This window comes from Xiphias gladius, chromosome 3 (assembly GCF_016859285.1).
Source record: "Xiphias gladius isolate SHS-SW01 ecotype Sanya breed wild chromosome 3, ASM1685928v1, whole genome shotgun sequence".
NCBI classification, from domain to species: Eukaryota; Metazoa; Chordata; class Actinopteri; order Istiophoriformes; family Xiphiidae; genus Xiphias; species Xiphias gladius.
The window spans coordinates 22,733,063-22,751,364 of NC_053402.1; the positions used below are offsets into that span (position 1 = coordinate 22,733,063).

At 41.3% G+C, this 18,302-nt stretch overlaps 1 protein-coding gene across 5 annotated transcripts; it reads right to left on the minus strand.

Annotated features, from left to right (window-relative positions):
- Positions 1–277: 277 nt before the first annotated feature.
- LOC120788063 (splicing factor U2AF 65 kDa subunit-like) lies at positions 278–16,182 on the minus strand. Of its 5 annotated transcripts, XM_040123557.1 has the most exons (11): positions 16,054–16,182; positions 13,223–13,397; positions 11,763–11,866; positions 10,435–10,586; positions 10,192–10,308; positions 8,940–9,078; positions 8,768–8,847; positions 5,833–5,955; positions 5,656–5,742; positions 3,919–4,161; positions 278–2,806 (listed from the first exon to the last, which is right to left on the minus strand). In XM_040123557.1, the coding sequence occupies exons 1-11, from the start codon at positions 16,100–16,102 to the stop codon at positions 2,675–2,677; spliced, it is 1,401 nt and encodes a 466-aa protein (XP_039979491.1). In that variant the 5' UTR covers positions 16,103–16,182; the 3' UTR covers positions 278–2,674. The 5 variants fall into 5 exon arrangements, with proteins under 5 accessions (XP_039979491.1, XP_039979490.1, XP_039979492.1 ...); XM_040123556.1 differs by having other exon boundaries at positions 5,656–5,955; XM_040123558.1 differs by lacking the exon at positions 10,192–10,308 and having other exon boundaries at positions 5,656–5,955.
- Between the last annotated feature and the right edge of the window lie 2,120 nt (positions 16,183–18,302).

The window sequence follows — 18,302 nt, forward strand, 5'->3', positions numbered from 1 at the left end:
CAATCCATTCATGAGGGTCGTATTTATTACATGGCTGGAATGCACTACATGGTAGTAGGGGTTCATCTTTTTTGAACACTGTGTATTTTCATTCAGACATAACCGATGCTAAATCTGTAAAATAAATAAACAAATAATTGTAACAGCCAGAATAAAGATCTGTATTATTCCCCAACATTAAATGTCTGTATTATCACTTATAACTGATGCAATGTGTTCATGTCATAGGTAATAGATTAAAAAAAATTTTAAAAAAGGAGAATCCCACACAGACAGATGCAAGCATTTATTCAAGGCAATGCCAGTGGCAGGGATTGTACAAACTGAAAATGATTTAAAATTTCTGCCCATCCAAAAATGTATAAAATACAGTAGTTTTTTATTATCATCATCATATGTTCTGCTTATTACACCAAAACACAATTTGTTTACTTTGAAACAGAACAGACAGTTTTCTGTATGTGCAAACTCAGGTCATCATCCCAAATTTCTGACATATTTGTTTGGATACTGTATTTGTGCCTGCACTTTATTAAGCAGATAAATGATATTTCATAATAAATTAATGCTTTAATTTAATACATTTTCTTCAACAGATGCAAAACAGCACACAAGGAATAAAGCTTAAGAAATTCATTCAGTAGGCTATCTACAAAACTTAAAAGGTGCATTTCTTAACATGTGCATATCTGATTTATTTTTTTAATGAGACCCAGAGGACAAATTTTGATTTTGTTATTCTGATTTTGACAACAGTTTTTAGACTATTGCTGGATTGCTGCCGAACACAACTGACTGTTAATTAAGCCCCACCCCCCCCTTAGTTACTGTTGCTATATGGGTTAAACTTTCCCTTTTCACGTAGCACATAAGCACTTTAAAATGCTAACGTGGCAGATTTACCATTTTAATTCTATGTAATTTTTTCAAAAGAACAGTTCTTTGATTTAAGATGTAGACAAAAGCAGTTTATCATTTTCGACTGTTGATTTTTCTGGTCACTGTCGGATTTTATCCGCTGTAGCTAGCTAACCGGTTAAGCTAACGTTAACACTACTCCACGAACTGGTTGAAGAGTGCCATCTCCAGCTGACTTTTTTATTTTTTTATTTTAATGTTTCCATGTGAGTCATTTTAAATGAGAATCTTGTTAAAGGGGTCTTAAATATGCACTTGATAACTACATACATGATACTGCGCTAAAAAAAAAAAAAACTCAGGCAAATCTAACAGGTCCCAGGCTAAATATCCTCACCAGTTCATGATCCACGTTAATTAAGAAGCAGCGTTGATATTGTATTGCGGTGTAGAGCTAGCTTAGTTATTCGGTGTACAATTAGTATGATAAGGAAAATCTAAAATCAGACTGTTATTTTGTTTGGCTGCTTAGCTCGCATACTTGTTCCTATTTTCAAACTGTATGTTTTCACTTTTAGGATGGGGACTACCCAGTGTGTTTAGTTGTAAGCTAGCTACCAGCTACCACACAGTGGGTTAATAAGAAAAAGCTGGTTGTGAATGTTGTGATTTTTTAAAACAACCTGTAGCTAAATCCACAAACTAATGTAGTTAGTTATCATAAATTGTGTATTTCTTGGTTTTGGAAATAACGCTTGTAGGTAGTAAGCTAGTTATCCGGATATATTTGCAGGTCACATTTGAGCTGATGAACACACAGTTTAATCCTTTCTTTACGCGTCAGATCTAATGTTTTTAGTTATGGAAAGATAAAGCTAAATAAAAGATACCACCCTCCAAATTCTTTAAATGCCGAGAATTGCTCTTGCTAAGGCCCTAGTTATGGTTGCTAAGTTCTGATTGGACAATCGCTGTTCGGGGGAGTGGTTTAAAAAACGGTCAACAGCATTTGATAAAATCTTTTCAATCCTGACGACTAATTTTTCATTTCTGATCATTTTCTAATTCAAGTAGCTTCCAGTGCGCACGGACTATTTTATATACTTATTATGTTTAGACGTTGATGTTTAATATTTACAAAATGACCTTTGAGGCCGTTCTGACAAAACGTTTCTTCTCACTTTTGACAAAACAAGTCGACATTTGGTCTACGTAAGCAGTACAGCTAATAGCATCGTATACTGTATTGTTTAAGAACATTATTATGTGACGTACAGAGGAAAAATATTACAGTGGAAAAATAAATACATAAATTAAAAACTTTTTTTCTCACAGCCACACGGCATTATGGTGGCTTCTCAAGTCTGGGTCTAGAACAGAAATCAATGTTTGTGCTCAGGAGGGAAATCTAAACATTTGACTGTTGTTTTTTTTTCTCATACGATATAGTGCACACTTGATAGACAGCTACTCTGGCATTGTCAGGCAGTATTAAGTTTAGGTTTAGGTACGATACATGTCACATTCATTCTACTGCAAAGGTAATGTATACTACAGTATTTTTTTTTTTTTTTAAATTCAGAATGAGTTCAGGTCAATGTGGGGGTATCAGGCTAAAGCTGGGAGTTAGATATTCAGTACCGAAGAAACACACACTGCAGTTCAGTTTGTAAAGTAGAAGATGTAGTAAAATGTCTTTTGCAGGTCCAGTCTCTAGTGACACGTTCACAACATTAAGAGGAGTAAAGAAACCGACTGAACCCGTGCTTACAAACAGAAAGGAGGAGGGAGATACTCCGTCAGACTCGTCTGTGCTTTAAAACTCGTGTCTGTGATACATGTCTGGATCGTAGTATTTGGTGACCACCACTCTGTTGGCAAACTTGCGGCCGGTGAGGGCTTGCATGGCTTTCTGACAGTCTGCAGCCGAGACATACTCCACAAAGATCTGAAATGAAAAACAACAGCTATGAAGATCAGAGGAGGACCTCAGATCTATGCACATAGAAATGAATACTCATTCTGAGCTTCCTCACATGTGTAAAGTTACTGATAAACACTATGTATGGCCATGAAAACATAACAAAAAAAAAAAAAGTCTAGAATTAGGTTTGATTATAAATCATGAAAAAAGTTGATGCAAACTGGGGATGAAGGCTGGGAATTGAGATCCTGGTATTTTCAGGGTTTTCCCGCGAAAATCTGCTCCCGGGAAAAGCCCGGCGGAAAAATTCCTACTGGAACCCATGATTTTTAGCGTTTGTTTGCCTGTGCGTTCATGTGCTGAGGGCTAGTGTAGGCCGTTAAACCAAGGCGCCTTCTCCAAACCTCATTAATGCTACCACTTCACTGCTGTAGCTATGCTCACTTCACCAAAATCACAAGGTTTACCTCCGCTCTGCAATTTGACCGTGAAAACACAGGTTTTCATGCAATTAAAGCCCTAAAAGAGTCTGTAATGGGTTAGTTTTACCAATATTGTTGTTCATTCGTCACTGGATGTAATCTGTGGTTTTACAGAAATGTCACACAACTGTTTGTTTGTAGGATTCTTGCACAGATTGTGCAAACTGCAGCTTAAAGATTTGTAATGAAAGCTTTCCATTCAGAAAAAGAAAGGCTCCCACATACAACCTGAAAATGGCATTAAGTTCAAATCGCAACGAGAGGTTAGTAAAGAATTCATGCTTAGTCGCACAAAGACGCACTACAGGTGGGGAGCTATGCCTTTCCTTCAAGGTTCGAGTCTTTGTTGTAACAGGAAGCATGACTCTGCAGCTGCGCGGCCTCTTTATTTAGTAGCTTTATTCAGGTGGCTTATTCAGCAGAACTCTGGCAGCGTTTCCACAACAGCGGCCACATTTTTCCTGTTTGAAAATTATAAGCGAAGACCAATAACAAGGAAGGGAAAAGCGTAATTTCTTCTCAACTAACATAAACAGAGCCTTTAAGCCAGTACTGGCCTTTAACAGTTTAGAATAACCCAAATTTCCTGGCGCTAAAGTCTAAATGTAAAATAAAAAATGTAAATAAAATGTACTGTACCGACACAGGACTCACCTTTCCACAGCCGGGGACTTCAACACCGTCGACGGGCCGGGGGATCTCGATGGAGCGGACGCTGCCGTACTTGCAGCACTCCTCGCGGATGTCCTCCAGGATCTCCTCGTAGTCTTCATCGTCCACCAGCTCCTCGGGCATCACCATGTTGAGAAGGCACAGCACCTCTGTGGGCATGCCAGAGTTCTGCAGCCTCTGAAGCCCCGGCACCTGCAGCGTCACCGGGGTCTCTATGATGGAGGTCTGCGGGTGGAGGAAGAGTCGGTACGTACACATATTCAGCTGAGGCTCGAGAGATTTTTTACATTTACCGTAAACAAATAAAACCACAGTCCACAGATTCACATCCTCAATCTCATGCTAAATTTATTCCCCATAAAACCTTCTGCTTCCTGTCCCCCCCTCTGCCTGGTGCTGGAGTTCATTAACGTGTTGGAAGTCATTTTTCCGTCGGCCTTTCGCTTCCACCACCCGCCATTGTGAGAAAATGGAGCTCCTTCTGTGCACACAGTGTAAAATACAGTGTGGAGGCTGCAAATCCAATTACAGTCGCGCTTGTGTGTTTACGGTTTTATACTAACAGGCCTTTTTAACAGAGGACATTTTGACATGTCACAGTAGGAAAAGCACAGGCGTAAAAAAATAAAGCGAATGACGGCTGAATTCCATTTAGCTGCTTCCGTTTTCAAGGTTGAGTATTTTTCCATTCAAAAAGACGATGCTTCCCAATAATACATATCACCTTTTTCTCAGGTCACCCAGGATTTCTCATAATAAATAAAGTCTGATTTTAAAAACATGCGATTGTGGACAATGGGTCAGAAAAAAATTGTGTACATGCTCATTTTCTGTTGTTATTCTTAATTTTTTAAGAATACATGGCCCTATTTTGATGGCGCAACGACAAGCAGAGTCAAGTAGGTGCAGCAGCAAAGTGCTAAAGGGCCTGGTGGAAGTGCATATAAACCGGAGCCTGTGGTGATTATCAAATACGCTCTCAGCCAGTCACGTCACTGGTCTCGCTGCTCTGAAACAGCCACGCCAGTCGCAGCTCGGCGAATGGAAAGACGCTTCTTCAGGAAATCACGTTGTCGTGCGGTTGGTGCGGAGCGGCACGGATCCGCAGCCGGGGGCAGCTCGTCTGCGTTTTTTTATATTTTATTTGCAAAACGTTGATGAGGCTGTAAATATGTCAGTTTTAATTCTACTGTGTCTCGCGTCATTCGTGGTTACGTCATACCGTAAAATGCGACACCGCTGAGTTTGCACAGTTTGCATTTTACCTTTCACGTTGCTGTCACCGACCTAAACTTCTAACAAACCTGCCGCTCAGGTGAACTACATGCTGCCATTTAGCCTGGAGACAGCCTAGCCAATTCCACTGCCATAATGACGGCAGGGCGTCGTTCAGTATCTACAACAATGACAGTCCCGTTAGTGTCGTTTGAGGAAGGCAGCGCTCTTTCAGTACACACACATGTAAAACATCCTGGAGTCCCGCGGTTATTTTCTCCCAGGAAGCAGGAGTGAATTTTGCTGAGAAATCCCAGGGAATGGGATGTTATTTCCCGCCCTTCGACCCCGCTGCGCGTGCTGGCTGGCGACGGCCAGCTGTCGGTCGTGGCTCGCTGGGCCGCTTGAACGGAACCGAACCATCGTCAGTGTCACTAAGAACACCTGCGCTTTCCCTGCTATGACCTTTGGTGAGAGTAAAGGGCAGAAAGGAGTCCCACTCACAGGATTGGCGTTTTTAGCTCCCACGCTCGCCCTTTGGACTATCAGCTTTTTGTCTCCCAGTTGCATTCCATTGAGCCCAGCGACTGCCTGATGAAGAAACAGCCCAAGAGCTCTGAGCAGCAGATCAAACAGCACGGCCAACGGTCTTAACACAGAGAAGCTACACATCACCGTTACCTGATCAGTGGCGCCGATGTCTACGTACTCGCAAAAGGCGTAACCTTTTGACAGTGACGTGGCACTGTCCTTCACGAGATTGAACGCTTTGAGCGGCCCGAATGATGTCAAGAGCTCCTTTACCTGCATAGAAGAGTCACACAACGAGGTATGAGACCGGTAATTCATAGTGAACATTATATGTTATTCTACAGAGTGAATTCCAAATGTCCATTTGATTAAATCAAATCAAATGAAATCAGATCACGGGGAATGGACTGAAAATGTAAACTGTACTGTATTTAACACCATGATTAAGGGAGATAAGATGTGTGTGATCCAATACAATCTGGTCATTTGTACATATCTGCATTTTACATTTTTATTGATTTTGTATTTCTAGGCTGATTTCTGAAAAGAGGAGACAGCAGTGTAGGAGATTGTCTTTTGAGGTTCTTAGTGTTACGTAATAACAGAAAATTACTGAGATCACCTGGAAAACTACACATCTGCAACTAACGATTATTTTCATGATCAATTAATCGGCAGATTATTTGAATTTCTCGATTTTCTGATTAATTGCGCAGTCTAGAAAATGTCTGTAAATAGTGAATAATGCCCCTCACAACCCGCAAGTTCAACCTGCTCTCTTAGTCTGAGCGGCGGTCTGAAACTCAAAGATACTGAGTTTACGATCGAGTTCACTCAAATTCACATTTCAGAGGCTGGAATCAGGAAATTTGGGGCAATTTGCTTAAAAAAAAAGTCTCAAAAACGACGAATCAATTATCAGAATTGTCTCATAGTCAGAGACTTATTTTGAGGACAGCAGTAAATGGTTCAGGTTGACAAAGAAATTGAAAACTAATCTCTATTTAAAGTGGATCAAACTGAATTGACTTTGTGAATCCGCGGCCAGAACAGTCCCACAATATGTTTATACAGTCCCTTCAGTACCTTTACATTAAAACATGAATACACCCCCACCCCTCAAAAAAAACCCCCACCACCAACAACAACAGCTACTTCTCCAAAATCTTAATGATCAGTCCTTAACCCTACAATCCCCGGGTCCTAAACGCGCTCCGAAAGCATGATGGGAGAAAGAAAAGCAGCCAGTGAGGGAGCCTGCTGGCTCGGAGTGTATCCGTGTGAGGACCAGAATGTCTTACTTGCCTTGTGTTACATGTTGGCATGGCAGCAGTAGATGAGTACTACTGAACAAATTATGAGCGCAGACTTAACGATCTTACAGGCCCCTAGCTGGGGACAAAGTGGGGGAACAAAAATGAAAGAGCTGTGAGTATCAACGCAGTGGCAGTGACTGCAAGTAATATTATTAAAAAAAAAAAAAGAAAGAAAAAAGTCAGTGAATAATACACATCAGGCTACATGTGCTCTGTAAAGAGGTTAAGAGTTCATGAGACAGAATGGACAGTTCGAATTAGATTCCCCATCATCTGCCCACCTGAGAGCAGAGATGGAGCTCTACTGTCAAACTGCTTCGTCTAGCGAGGTAATAAGACCAGATGCCGTCTGTTGGACTATTCATCAGCAAACGTTTACTTTGAATTTTGACGTTCTCAAAGAAAAGAAGTCCACCCTCGAGCTCTCTTATACATTTAATTATGATTCATTTCCAATGTAGAGCGCATTTCTGGAGTTGCTCGGTGACTTTTCTGATGCGTCCGCTTTCCCCTCAGCCTGCCCGGTTTAACGTGTGACCCATAATGCCTTTCACTGACCACCAGAAACGGAGACCACAGTGGTTATGAGGTAGGGGCCGCGGGTACAGCCCAACCAGAACCGGATTTCTCAGGCTGATGCCGATATCGACATTTGGGGATTTGAATCATTCGATAATGATACATTGGCCCCATCTTGTTCTAGATCTCTTCGATGCGTTTTTAAATAACCTGACGTCGACTGATATATCCGGCTGGTCGGTGAATTGGTTTGGCCTCAGCAGTCACCACAACACACATCACCAAAGATAAAGGTGTTAGTTTGCCTCTTTTGTCCGACCGAAGCTTCAAGATACTAAGTTTGTTATCACATAAGGAATTCATTCAAAAGAAATTTTCGTTTCATTTTAGTGATCAATCATCAAATTATTTCTGCTGGTCAACTAACCGTTCAATCAGCTAAAGCTACAGCTGCTTAACCGTGTAGCTCGTTAGGTTTCGAACACGCGGCCACAGTCTTTTTCTTCAACATGAAACCTCTGTTGTAGTTGGAAGCAGAAAAATCCAGAAATACATCAGCGCTCTTATTTTTTCAGGCAGAGGGTTTCTCGAGGTGGACTTTCTTCTTTGACAATACTGACTCGAATGAATAGGGAGCAACATTCAGGCCTAAAGAGCACCAGAATTAACGGCGTGTCAGTTTACCGACCTCTTGTGTAAATATATTGGACATTGCTTACCTTTGCTAAATCAGTACGCTTATCATGAGAAAGGTACTGTATAAACAGTTCACTTCACAAAACGCCTTTTTTAATACTCATATATGATTAATGAATAAATACTGTATGTTTATTGTCAGATAGATTTAGCAAAATAAGAGCGTGTGCTATTGTCATTTATTTTGAAACAAAAAAAAAATTATTATCTTTAGAAGCTGTCCACTGTGAGTACTTTTAAATATCAAATACATATTCACAAATACAAGTCATTAAATATTTACTTGTTTATGTTTTCCCTGTGCTGCAGTTCTGTCTACTGGAATTGTTATGTTTTTCTTTTTCCATTTATACTGTGGGGTCATTAACTTGAGACTCGTTACTCACGTCTTTCTCTCTACCAAGACACATTTTTTTTTTGATTTCTCACGTCATAAAGAAATGCAAAACATATTTTGCGCATGTTTCAGTGTGACAAAAGCCTCAGCAAGTGAGAGAAAAAAAAAAAATGAGGCAACATGAGTGCACCTGTTCAGTCTGTTTTCAGTTAAATACCTGGTCATCATTAAGATAGTTAGGCAGGCCTCCTATAAACAGTTTATGGGGGGAATCGGGAACGACGGTGGAGACGACACCTACGCCAAACAAAACAAAACCAAGGTAAGAAAACAGTTAAATCTCCAATCAAAGTGTTCAATATCACACAATAGAACTAAAACAAACAAACCTGGGACGTGGAAAGCTGGCTGCTCTGAGATACCGGGCAAAGGCCGATAGTCGTGAGGTCGTCTAATCTTCAGCGACTGACCCTGGAAAATGATTCCATCGAAGGCCATGGCCTGCGTCGTCTCGTCTACAGACCGAAACTAGAGAGGCAAAAACCGCTTTGAGACCTCTGCTGAAAAAGTCTCCTCAGCACGACGTGGTGCAAACTTATGTTAAACATGTGAAAGAGGCAGCGTTGAGGAAAAGGACTTGGCAGCACCGGGAACAGGTCTCTGCTAAGTTACTGTCCCACGCTTGTATTAGAGACGACTCTACTTTGTCTGCATGTATGTGTTTGGGTGTGTGTCTGCATGTTGGTTCATGTATGTAGACAATATGTATTTTTGTGTTTTTCTTTCCTTTGTTCCCTGGAAAGCACTTTGCAATCTCTGGTTTTGATTAGTGCTACATGAATGAACTTTATTATCATCATCATCATACTTATTATTATTATTGTTACCGGCCGATTACAGGTCCAGCAGAAATAGTGCAATAATCACAGTGAATAGTGGATTTGCACTGACCTCCTATTGATCTTTGATAAAAAGCAAGAATTCCAGCACTAGTTTGCCTTGAAGCCGTTTTCTGTTTTCATTACGGTTACAGTTACTTTTTTAATCCCAAAGCTCTGTCGGATCCGTCCTGTTTGTTTTCTATAAAAATAGCTGCAGTAGCCCCAGCTCTGTCTGGGCAGCGGAGTGAAATGGACACTGACAATGTCTCGCTATAAGCTGAAATTTGTTTCGCCTTGGGGAGGTCAAGGCTGCCTTACAACGAGACTACGGGTCTGCAGCCCTGCTAGAAGCTCTGTAAGGCTGCACTTAGGCACAGCGGTCAGGGTTACAGGTACTTGGTCCAAATCCAACACGTTGGACGAACTAAGATGTTAAGTACCAAACAGTACAAAAGCAGCACTCAAACATCTTTACTCACACGGAAAATAATTGGGAAAAAATATCCTCTGATGTTAGATAAAGCTTTTGAGAAAACAATGGGGCTCTATGGCCCAGACTAATAAGATAAATCAGGTTCTGGATACACAGAAAATACTTGTTAGTGGGATAAATTCATTGTTGTTTCGGTCCTTTCATGGGATTTTTGACAATATTCTTAATACGCAAAATCGCCGGCCTTATCCTTTAAATCAGCGGAATGTATGTTTTTGTTGCAGAGGCTACAGCCGAGGACATTTTAGAAGTATCAGAAACACACACCTCTAGGAAAGCAAAGTTTTTATCCTGATTAATCTGCACAGCGAGTACAGGGTTACTCGGAGCTTGTGAGAGGCCCGCAAGCCTCATCTGAGCATTAAAGAACTCGGCCATGGACTCCTGTGGAGAAAGAAAAAAAAAACAAAACAAAAAAAAACAGTGTGACTGGACACACTGCAACGTGGACATATCTGTGTTGGGTAAAAATATCAGAGACAGAGAAAAGAGTAAGACTGGAGACTTTACCTCGGTCACTCCGAAGGGGATGTTTCCGACATAAAGGCGTCTGGCCTGTCTTGTCATCTGACTGCCAACTATGGGCACTTGCGTCGGCGCTGCAGCCACTCCAGTGGTGGTGGATGTTGCCAGCAGAGCTATTGTTGGTATCTGTCCGGCCGCTGAGGGTAAAAATAAAAGAAAGAGCTTCACCTTCAGCTGCAGAACTGTTACCTCCAGCAACCTTTGCTAGTTGCAATGACTCATTTCTAGATGATTCACATGAAGTGAGCATGAATGTGACCCCCGAGGTTTCTGAAAAAATTAAATACACATTGAGAGAGTTAAATCTGATGACGGGAACCTGAAGCCCATGACTCCAGTCCCTTTTTGTGCCTCAGAACCAGTCTCAGCAACAGTTTTTGGGACCTGACTTGTTGGTTTCTGTTTTGCCCGGAATTTGTCACGACTATTTCTGAGGGCTGGCTCTACTTTTTTCCCACAAAACAAAAATATAAAAAAAACACCTCAATTTTTAAACTTATGGTTGGTTCATGTTCTCCCAAAGAAAAAACACCTGCACAAACCTGTATATTAAATCTTCCTTAAACATGCAGTATATGCAATACTTACAGATCCTGCAAATCAGGGGTGCGAGGCATAGATCAAATGCTCGAGCACAATATGTGTTGGCTTTTTTTATGATTTTATTTTCCCGGAAAATCACACTGAGTTATAGGACAGTCTGTTTGTGGCTAATCCAGCATTAGATTACATACTTAATAATTATGTCCACGGGTTTTCATCAGATGGCAAATGGCTGTATATGAATGGACAGAGGAAGGTGTCGCTGGGACAGTCTGAACCTCAGCAATGTCAAGAAATATTGAAATATTGAAAAAGATATTTTCACTTCTGCTATTAGTCTTTTTCTTACTTCTAGTTGGGGATAATCGTGCATTCGGGTGCTAAGGGCTTCAAAGTACCTTAATCAACTCCATGGGCTGCAACTGCTACCGCAACCGTGTTTATAAGTGAGCTAAATCACCGGTCCACACTACAAACACTAACTTCCTGTTGTTTCTTGAACATCGACGGGCACCTGACCCTCTCGCCTCACGCAGTATCCTTGCCTCGCGTCTCTCCCTCTGCCCCCCCCCCCGCTTCAACTCTCTCAAACCTCTGGTCTAATACAAGCTGGGATACTTAAGTAATAGATACCACGGCATAAATGCTAAAATCTCTGACGGTAGACAAATTAATATTGTCCCACAGTATACTGCCTATCCTCATATCATACCGCCCACGCCTACCGTAATATATAGAGTCTGAACAAGCACAGAGAAAATGAGAAGTACCTTGCATAGCTTTATATTGCATTGGTGTGATGTGTTCAAAGCCGGGAGGGGGCACATCCCAGTATTTGCAGGTCCTTTTCTTCCTCGTTCGCCTCGGAGAGTGACTAGATATAGAAAACAGACAAAATAAAAGCTCAAGCAGGAGAGGAAAAGCTCGCACAATAAGGTTTGCGTTTGAAACTTAGCGACAACTAAGCCGCATTAAAGACCCACCGAGTAAAGCCACTTAAAATACACCTGCAATAAAGGATTAATCTAATCTGCTATCTAATTAAATATCTTTGGCTTTTGGACTGATGGTCGGACAGAAGAAGACACCTGAAGACGTCACCTTGGGCTCCCAGAAACTCACCATGGATCCTTTTCACTATTTTCTGACATTTTATAAATCAAATGATAATCGGTTAATAAAGAAAATATTATTAAGATTAATCAGTAATGCAGTCCTAATTTTTATTTCTGCGCAGTCACTTTCTGTCACCCTGCTTTGTCTATTTTTACTTTTGCCAACTACAGTCATGACTACATTACCCAAAACCCCTTTCAACAGCCTTCTCGGTTCTTCTTTGACCTTTGACCCTAAGTTTTAAGCCAACATGGGTGAGAAATCCATTAAAGTGCTTCGGGGGAAAGGAAAAAAAAAAAAAAAAATTTTTTTTTGGATCTACAAATCCATGACAACTGAGAAAACACCAACGGCTGTTGAAGATCATGTGATATGATCGAAAGAGCAGCTGCTAAATGCACCATGAGCTGAGACTGTTTCGTCGTCATTCACCTCGTGTGCATTTGTCCACGTTAACGTGTAAAATTAATACATAGAGAGCAAATGGAAAAATACAACGCACATCATCATCAGCAGCATCTTTAATTTGACAATGTTTGTTTAGAGATTATATTCTTTTTAACAGAACAGTAGTTTCCACGGCCTCAACTTCACTGTTTGGATTCACTCTCGGTGTTCTCATAGTGTTGTTTTTGAACAAAAGAGCTCTACAAAACTGCCGCTTTACCCACTGCACACAGTCAGGGACCAGCTGGTGAACCAAAAACAGAGCTAAAGGAGAGGGAGCATTAGACTAACTTTCATCAGGTGGACAGAAATACGACTCCAAATGAAGGATCATGTTGTTCAGAAGCTGCTGGATGTAAAAAAATATATATATTGTGTTTCCGCTGCCCCAAGGTGACCGAAAACAGGTTACTGCAGGTTTAATGTTACTAGTAACACCTGCGGTTCTTCTACTATGACAGTGAAAAAGGTCTATTAAAACGGAATTTTATTTAGGAATACAGAACATGAACTCACAGCACATGGAGTCTCAGCTAATACGGTTGGACCCGCCGTGTGATCCATGCTGAGACGGGTGTATTTTCACACTAAAATCCTGCCTGGCAAGGTTGTGACTGGGACTCGGCTGCTGCGCCTGGACTGCGGGACGCAGCTTTCACCCACTGACCTGTGCTTCTTGTGGTCCCGGGAGGAGCTCCTTCGGTCCCGGCTCTTCTTGTCTCTGCTCCGGCTGCGTTTCTCTCGGCTGCGGCTCCCTCGGTCTTTGCTCCAGCTGCGATGTTTGTCGCCTCGGCCCGGGGATCCACTGCGACTCCTCTTTTTGTGTCTCTCTCTTTCTCGCTCTGCGTGATCGGAAAAAGGCGGCAGCAAGCTATATTTACCATAGGTCTGCCGATAATCACCGTATATTCATCTGGTAAATACTCAATACGGGCAGTTAACATTTGCATATAAATGGTTATTATTTAGATGTTTTTATTGGTATTATCCCACTCACCAAACCACCTGGCCATTGTACCAAAAAACAAACATTCACAAGTTGGTAAAACACAAAGCAAAAACAAAAACAAGCACCCACGCAAAAATAAAATCAAATAAACAACAAATACAGCATTAGGTTATATTTCTTAGTATTAGTAGTAGTAGTATAGACATTATTATAGCAGTCCCAGAATGGCTGCCAGACTTTGTGGACTTCATCTCATCTCATTTCATTTCCAGATTTCATCCAAGACTCTCTCACCAAGATTTGACCTCCCGTTTTGATCAAACTGTAAAACTTCGTATGTATAATTCCGGCTGCAACTAACAAGTTTCATTATAGAATAATCTGATGATTGTTTTCCCCATTCACTTGTTCCCCATTTGCTGTGTGAAATGTCAGAATACGCTGAGAGATGCCGATCACGGGTTTCCAGAGTCCAAGGGGATGTTTTCAAATGTCTTATTTTGTCTGACCAACAGGCCAAAACCCAAAGACATCGATTTAATTATCACAAAAGACAAGGACTCGTGGCAAATCATCTCTGTTGAGACGATGCAACTGGGGATCACCTGACATTTCTGCTTGAAAAATGACTTAAACAATTTTCGTAATAGTCACCGATTATTTTTCTGTTGCTTGACTAATTGATCGACCAATTTGTTTACAAATAATTCCTTCCGAATTACCTGGTAAATACTACTGAATAATTCGGCTGTTTTAGCCTACACAATTACTCAAAATAGGGCTCAAACGATGAGTCGATTTATCGATTATTTTTGACAGTCAATTAATTACCTGTTTGACTCATTGCTCAAGCAAAAATGCCAAAACAGTCCAGCTCCTCCAGTTTGAGGATTTGCTGCTGATGTCTTTTTGAATTATTGTAAATTTAATGCGCTTTGGTTTTGGACTGTCAGTCGGACAAAAGAAGACATTTCAAGACGTGCCCTTGGGCTCTGGGAAAACTGGGACGGTCGTTTACTTTAGAGACCGAACGACCGTCCGGTTAATCAAGACAATGATCACCACATTTAACTGATAGAAAGAATCGTTAGCTGCAGCCCTGACTGAAATTGACCTCGACCGCTACTCCCGCTATAATTACTGCCAGACCTATTACAGTAATTACATTTTTCTACAAACAAATTATCACACAGGGTAAAAGAAACCAGCGCAATATATAATAATTACAGTCTCCTATGTGTTGTGGTGTTGAAGCGACGGCACCGTATTTCTTTGAGAAATCTGACAGTTTAATGTGGCCTTGGTTCTTGGCAAAAGGGAACAAGACTTAAGACCTTTTATCAAATCGATCAGAGGTACTCTTTACGTCTGCGTAGATCAGATCCACACGCCGGCTCTGCTCCGATTAAATGTCAAGCTTTAGATGTGGTATGTGGTACTTTCTTTTCTTTCTGCGTCTGGGAAACTTGTCTGTTTTGTACGTTAGTTCAAACCTCATCGCTCTGCCTCACTGTGCTTGAGTCTATCATTTATTTCCATTATTAACTGGCCTGACAATTATTTTCTTGAGTAATCAATTAATCCTTTGGACTTTAAAATGTCAGAAAAGGGTTAGTGCCCGACACTATTTCCTTAAGCCAAAGGTGACGTCTTCAAATGTCTTTTTCATCCAACTAACAGTCTAAACAAAAGTTTTTTGTTTTTTTTTACTCACATAAAACAAAGAAAAGCTGGATATCCTCACATCGGAGGAGCTTAAACTAGGGAATGTTTGGCATTGTTTGGCCATCTTTTACATTGGATATACATTAAGAGAGGATCTTTTAATAGCCAGTAGAAACAGGAGGGATGGTAACAGCAAACAAAACCTCTTTCAATGTACTTGGGGGCACCTGACTGTTGTGTTAAGACTCATCACCGATTCATTATTCCCCCTGACAACAACAATAACAATAACAACAACAGTAATGCCAATTATAATGAATCATAATAATGACAGATAAATACAAATGTATATTGACACCTGACAATTTTTTTTAAGACTGACTTGAAAAATTGTGAACCTGTCCTTTACTAACCGATGCCGAACTCAAAAGTGGACTGTAATGATTCAGAAATTGTCATATTAAGTCATTTCTACCCGTGCGTATCCTTGTAGGAGAGGCGAAGATCGTAAAAAGGTGCGGGATTTAAATGGAGTTTCGCATCCTGCGGTCTCGCGCCGGAGAACGGACAGTAAGCGAACCGTGTTCTAACACAGGTACCCAGACTCCATTCGGAATTGCGTGTAAAATTTAGCAACGGCCGTACGGAGGCGAAGGGATGCGAGAGAAGAGATCATGAATTTATGCTGACATGAAAAAGGCAAACGAGCTGAGTCATGGCGGCGAAAACTGCCCGTTGAAGTTGCTGTCATGTCGGGTTATTCATTCATAAAATAAAAGAAGGGAGCTGACGTTGCGCGCAAGCGTCGCCTTGCTAGCTTGCGGACCAAACTGGGACACGGACACGGACACGGACCCGGACCCGGAGGGACCGCTCATACTCACCTTGTCGATTCTCGCTCAGCTGCTTCTCAAATTCCTCGAAATCCGACATGATAGCGGGTTTTTCTCGCCGTGTCAGAAATGGAGCAGGTCCGGCCCGGTTGACGGGGGAACGATGAACCAAGGAGCCCGCTGTCAGCGCAGCCAAAAAAAAAAAAAAAAAAAAAAAAAGAAAAGACCCCCCCCCTACAGAAATCTCCCGGGGTGAAGACACACACAATAAACACGCGACATCCGGTTAAAGCCTTCAAGATAAAACTACTCACCCCTGGTCTTTTTTTTGTTTTGTTTTGTTTTTGTTTTTATGTTTTGTTTTTCAGCTGGGGAGAATGTTTAGCTTTTTGTTTTTATTAACCCATTTTGTAACAGTTTTTATTACGATTCTAACAATCGGAAGACGGCAAACACACCTCTTCACACGAGAAACAATACATAATATAAAACAGTCCAATTATAATACATAATATGTGTGATACGGTACAACTATACTGTCCACTATATATGTGAGCACATAGTGGCAAAAATGTACAGTTGGGACCCTTTTCTCTCCCACGCTACAGTTTCTTTATTTCCCCAAGAAATGATTAGTTGAACAATCGGAGATATTCAATTGACAACAGTTCTGATCATTGATTACTCATTAAGTTATTTTTTTTTAAGCAAAAATGCCCAAAATTCACTGGTAACAGCTTTTCAAATATTTGAAGGTTTCCCCAGTTTTCTAGGAAACTCCAGGGTGGAGGGTGTATCCGTGTAAACGTGTCCCCACACTAATGAGACATAGAGAATGCTTTTTACGAAGAGCTTGTGGATAATATTAATGCAGCTATGTTTTTGTAAAAACTCTTTTATGATGATCCCGTTGAAAATCTTTGCAGAGTAGAGAGAGGAATTTGAATACACACACACACACACACACACACACACACACACACACACCAAATTACCCACCACACCACATTCATAGCACCGTAGGAAAAAAAACAAACACTGATAGACACATTTTATGCTTTTATTGTGATGATGTCAACATCTGGTTACTCTTTCAAATTCTGAGAACTTGATTGACAGAATTTCCGAGCCTTTAATTTCCTCTCTCGCTCTCGCTCTCACACACACACAAATAAACACACACACACAAACACACACACACACACACACAGAGGTGTCATGCTACTCCATAATTCTTGTCTTACCAAGAGTAACTCAGTAAATGATTTTGGAATTGACTCAGACCTATTACAGTGAACTTTGTCAATATACTCTACATCTCTGTTGATTTATTAAAAGGATATTTAAAATAAAACCACCTCAAGCATATTTAATGCAAGGTTACAACAAAAACCTTTTTCTTAATCAACACAGATTTATAATAAACGTAATCAATAATTAACATTTACATTCGTTGATAAGAGAAACCACTGATTACTTTAATGAAAAACTGAAGATAAGCGGGGGGGAAATTAAATTAACCAGAATAACAGACGGAAAAAAAAATCCTACATACAGTACACACACGCACACACACACACAGACACACGCACGCACGCACACACACACACACACACACACACACACACAACATCCCAGTTTGTAGTTACTTTCCATCAGTGGTGCGGTGCAGGACCAACTACCCAAGGGCCCCCCACGGGCCCCCGGCTCACCCCACGTCGTGTGGGTCCGACGTGATCTGAACCGGCGACGCGCAGCATCAGCTCCGGCGGGTCCGCCGTCCTCCGCGTTGCGTGGAGATCTGCTTCTGAGGCCCGAATCCTTTTTAACTTATATCGAGCTCGTCCGGTTCGTTATCAAATCTCTTACATTTTTCCGACTGTGGAGTAATGGACGCACGGAAAACCTCAGCAATCGATCGATCGTTGTATGAAATCGATCGTTGTATAAAATGGCGAAACAAGCGCGTCGTCATTCGGAGATGTTAAGTTTAATGAGTAGGAAAACTGGCAAATGTTCACATTTTAAGGCTGGAACAAGCGATTTTTTTTCCTGGGGGGGGGGTGATTAATGATCAAACTTCTATCAGTCGATTAATCGACCAATCATTTCAGCTCTGGAGCACTGGTAGAGCGAAATTAGGGCCGCACGCGTGCCCGTGCTCAGACTCGACTCCGGCTCAGTTACATTGATCTTTTCCAGCGCACGGCCCCGGACAAGCTGGTTTTTCCGTTCTCCTGTCGGAGAGGCGCTAAAGGCACCGTGCGTAACTAGTATTGACCCATGGGGGAGAGGGGAGA

Excerpts from the sequence above, each read along its gene's own strand:
- LOC120788063 (XM_040123556.1), bottom strand. The coding sequence starts at position 16,102 with ATGTCGGATTTCGAGGAATTTGAGAAGCAGCTGAGCGAGAATCGACAA. Across the intron at positions 10,587-11,762 it reads GCAATATAAAGCTATGCAAG|CGGCCGGACAGATACCAACA; the intron begins GTACTTCTCATT and ends TTTTACCCTCAG. Across the intron at positions 9,079-10,191 it reads AAAACTTTGCTTTCCTAGAG|TTTCGGTCTGTAGACGAGAC; the intron begins GTGTGTGTTTCT and ends TTGCCTCTCTAG.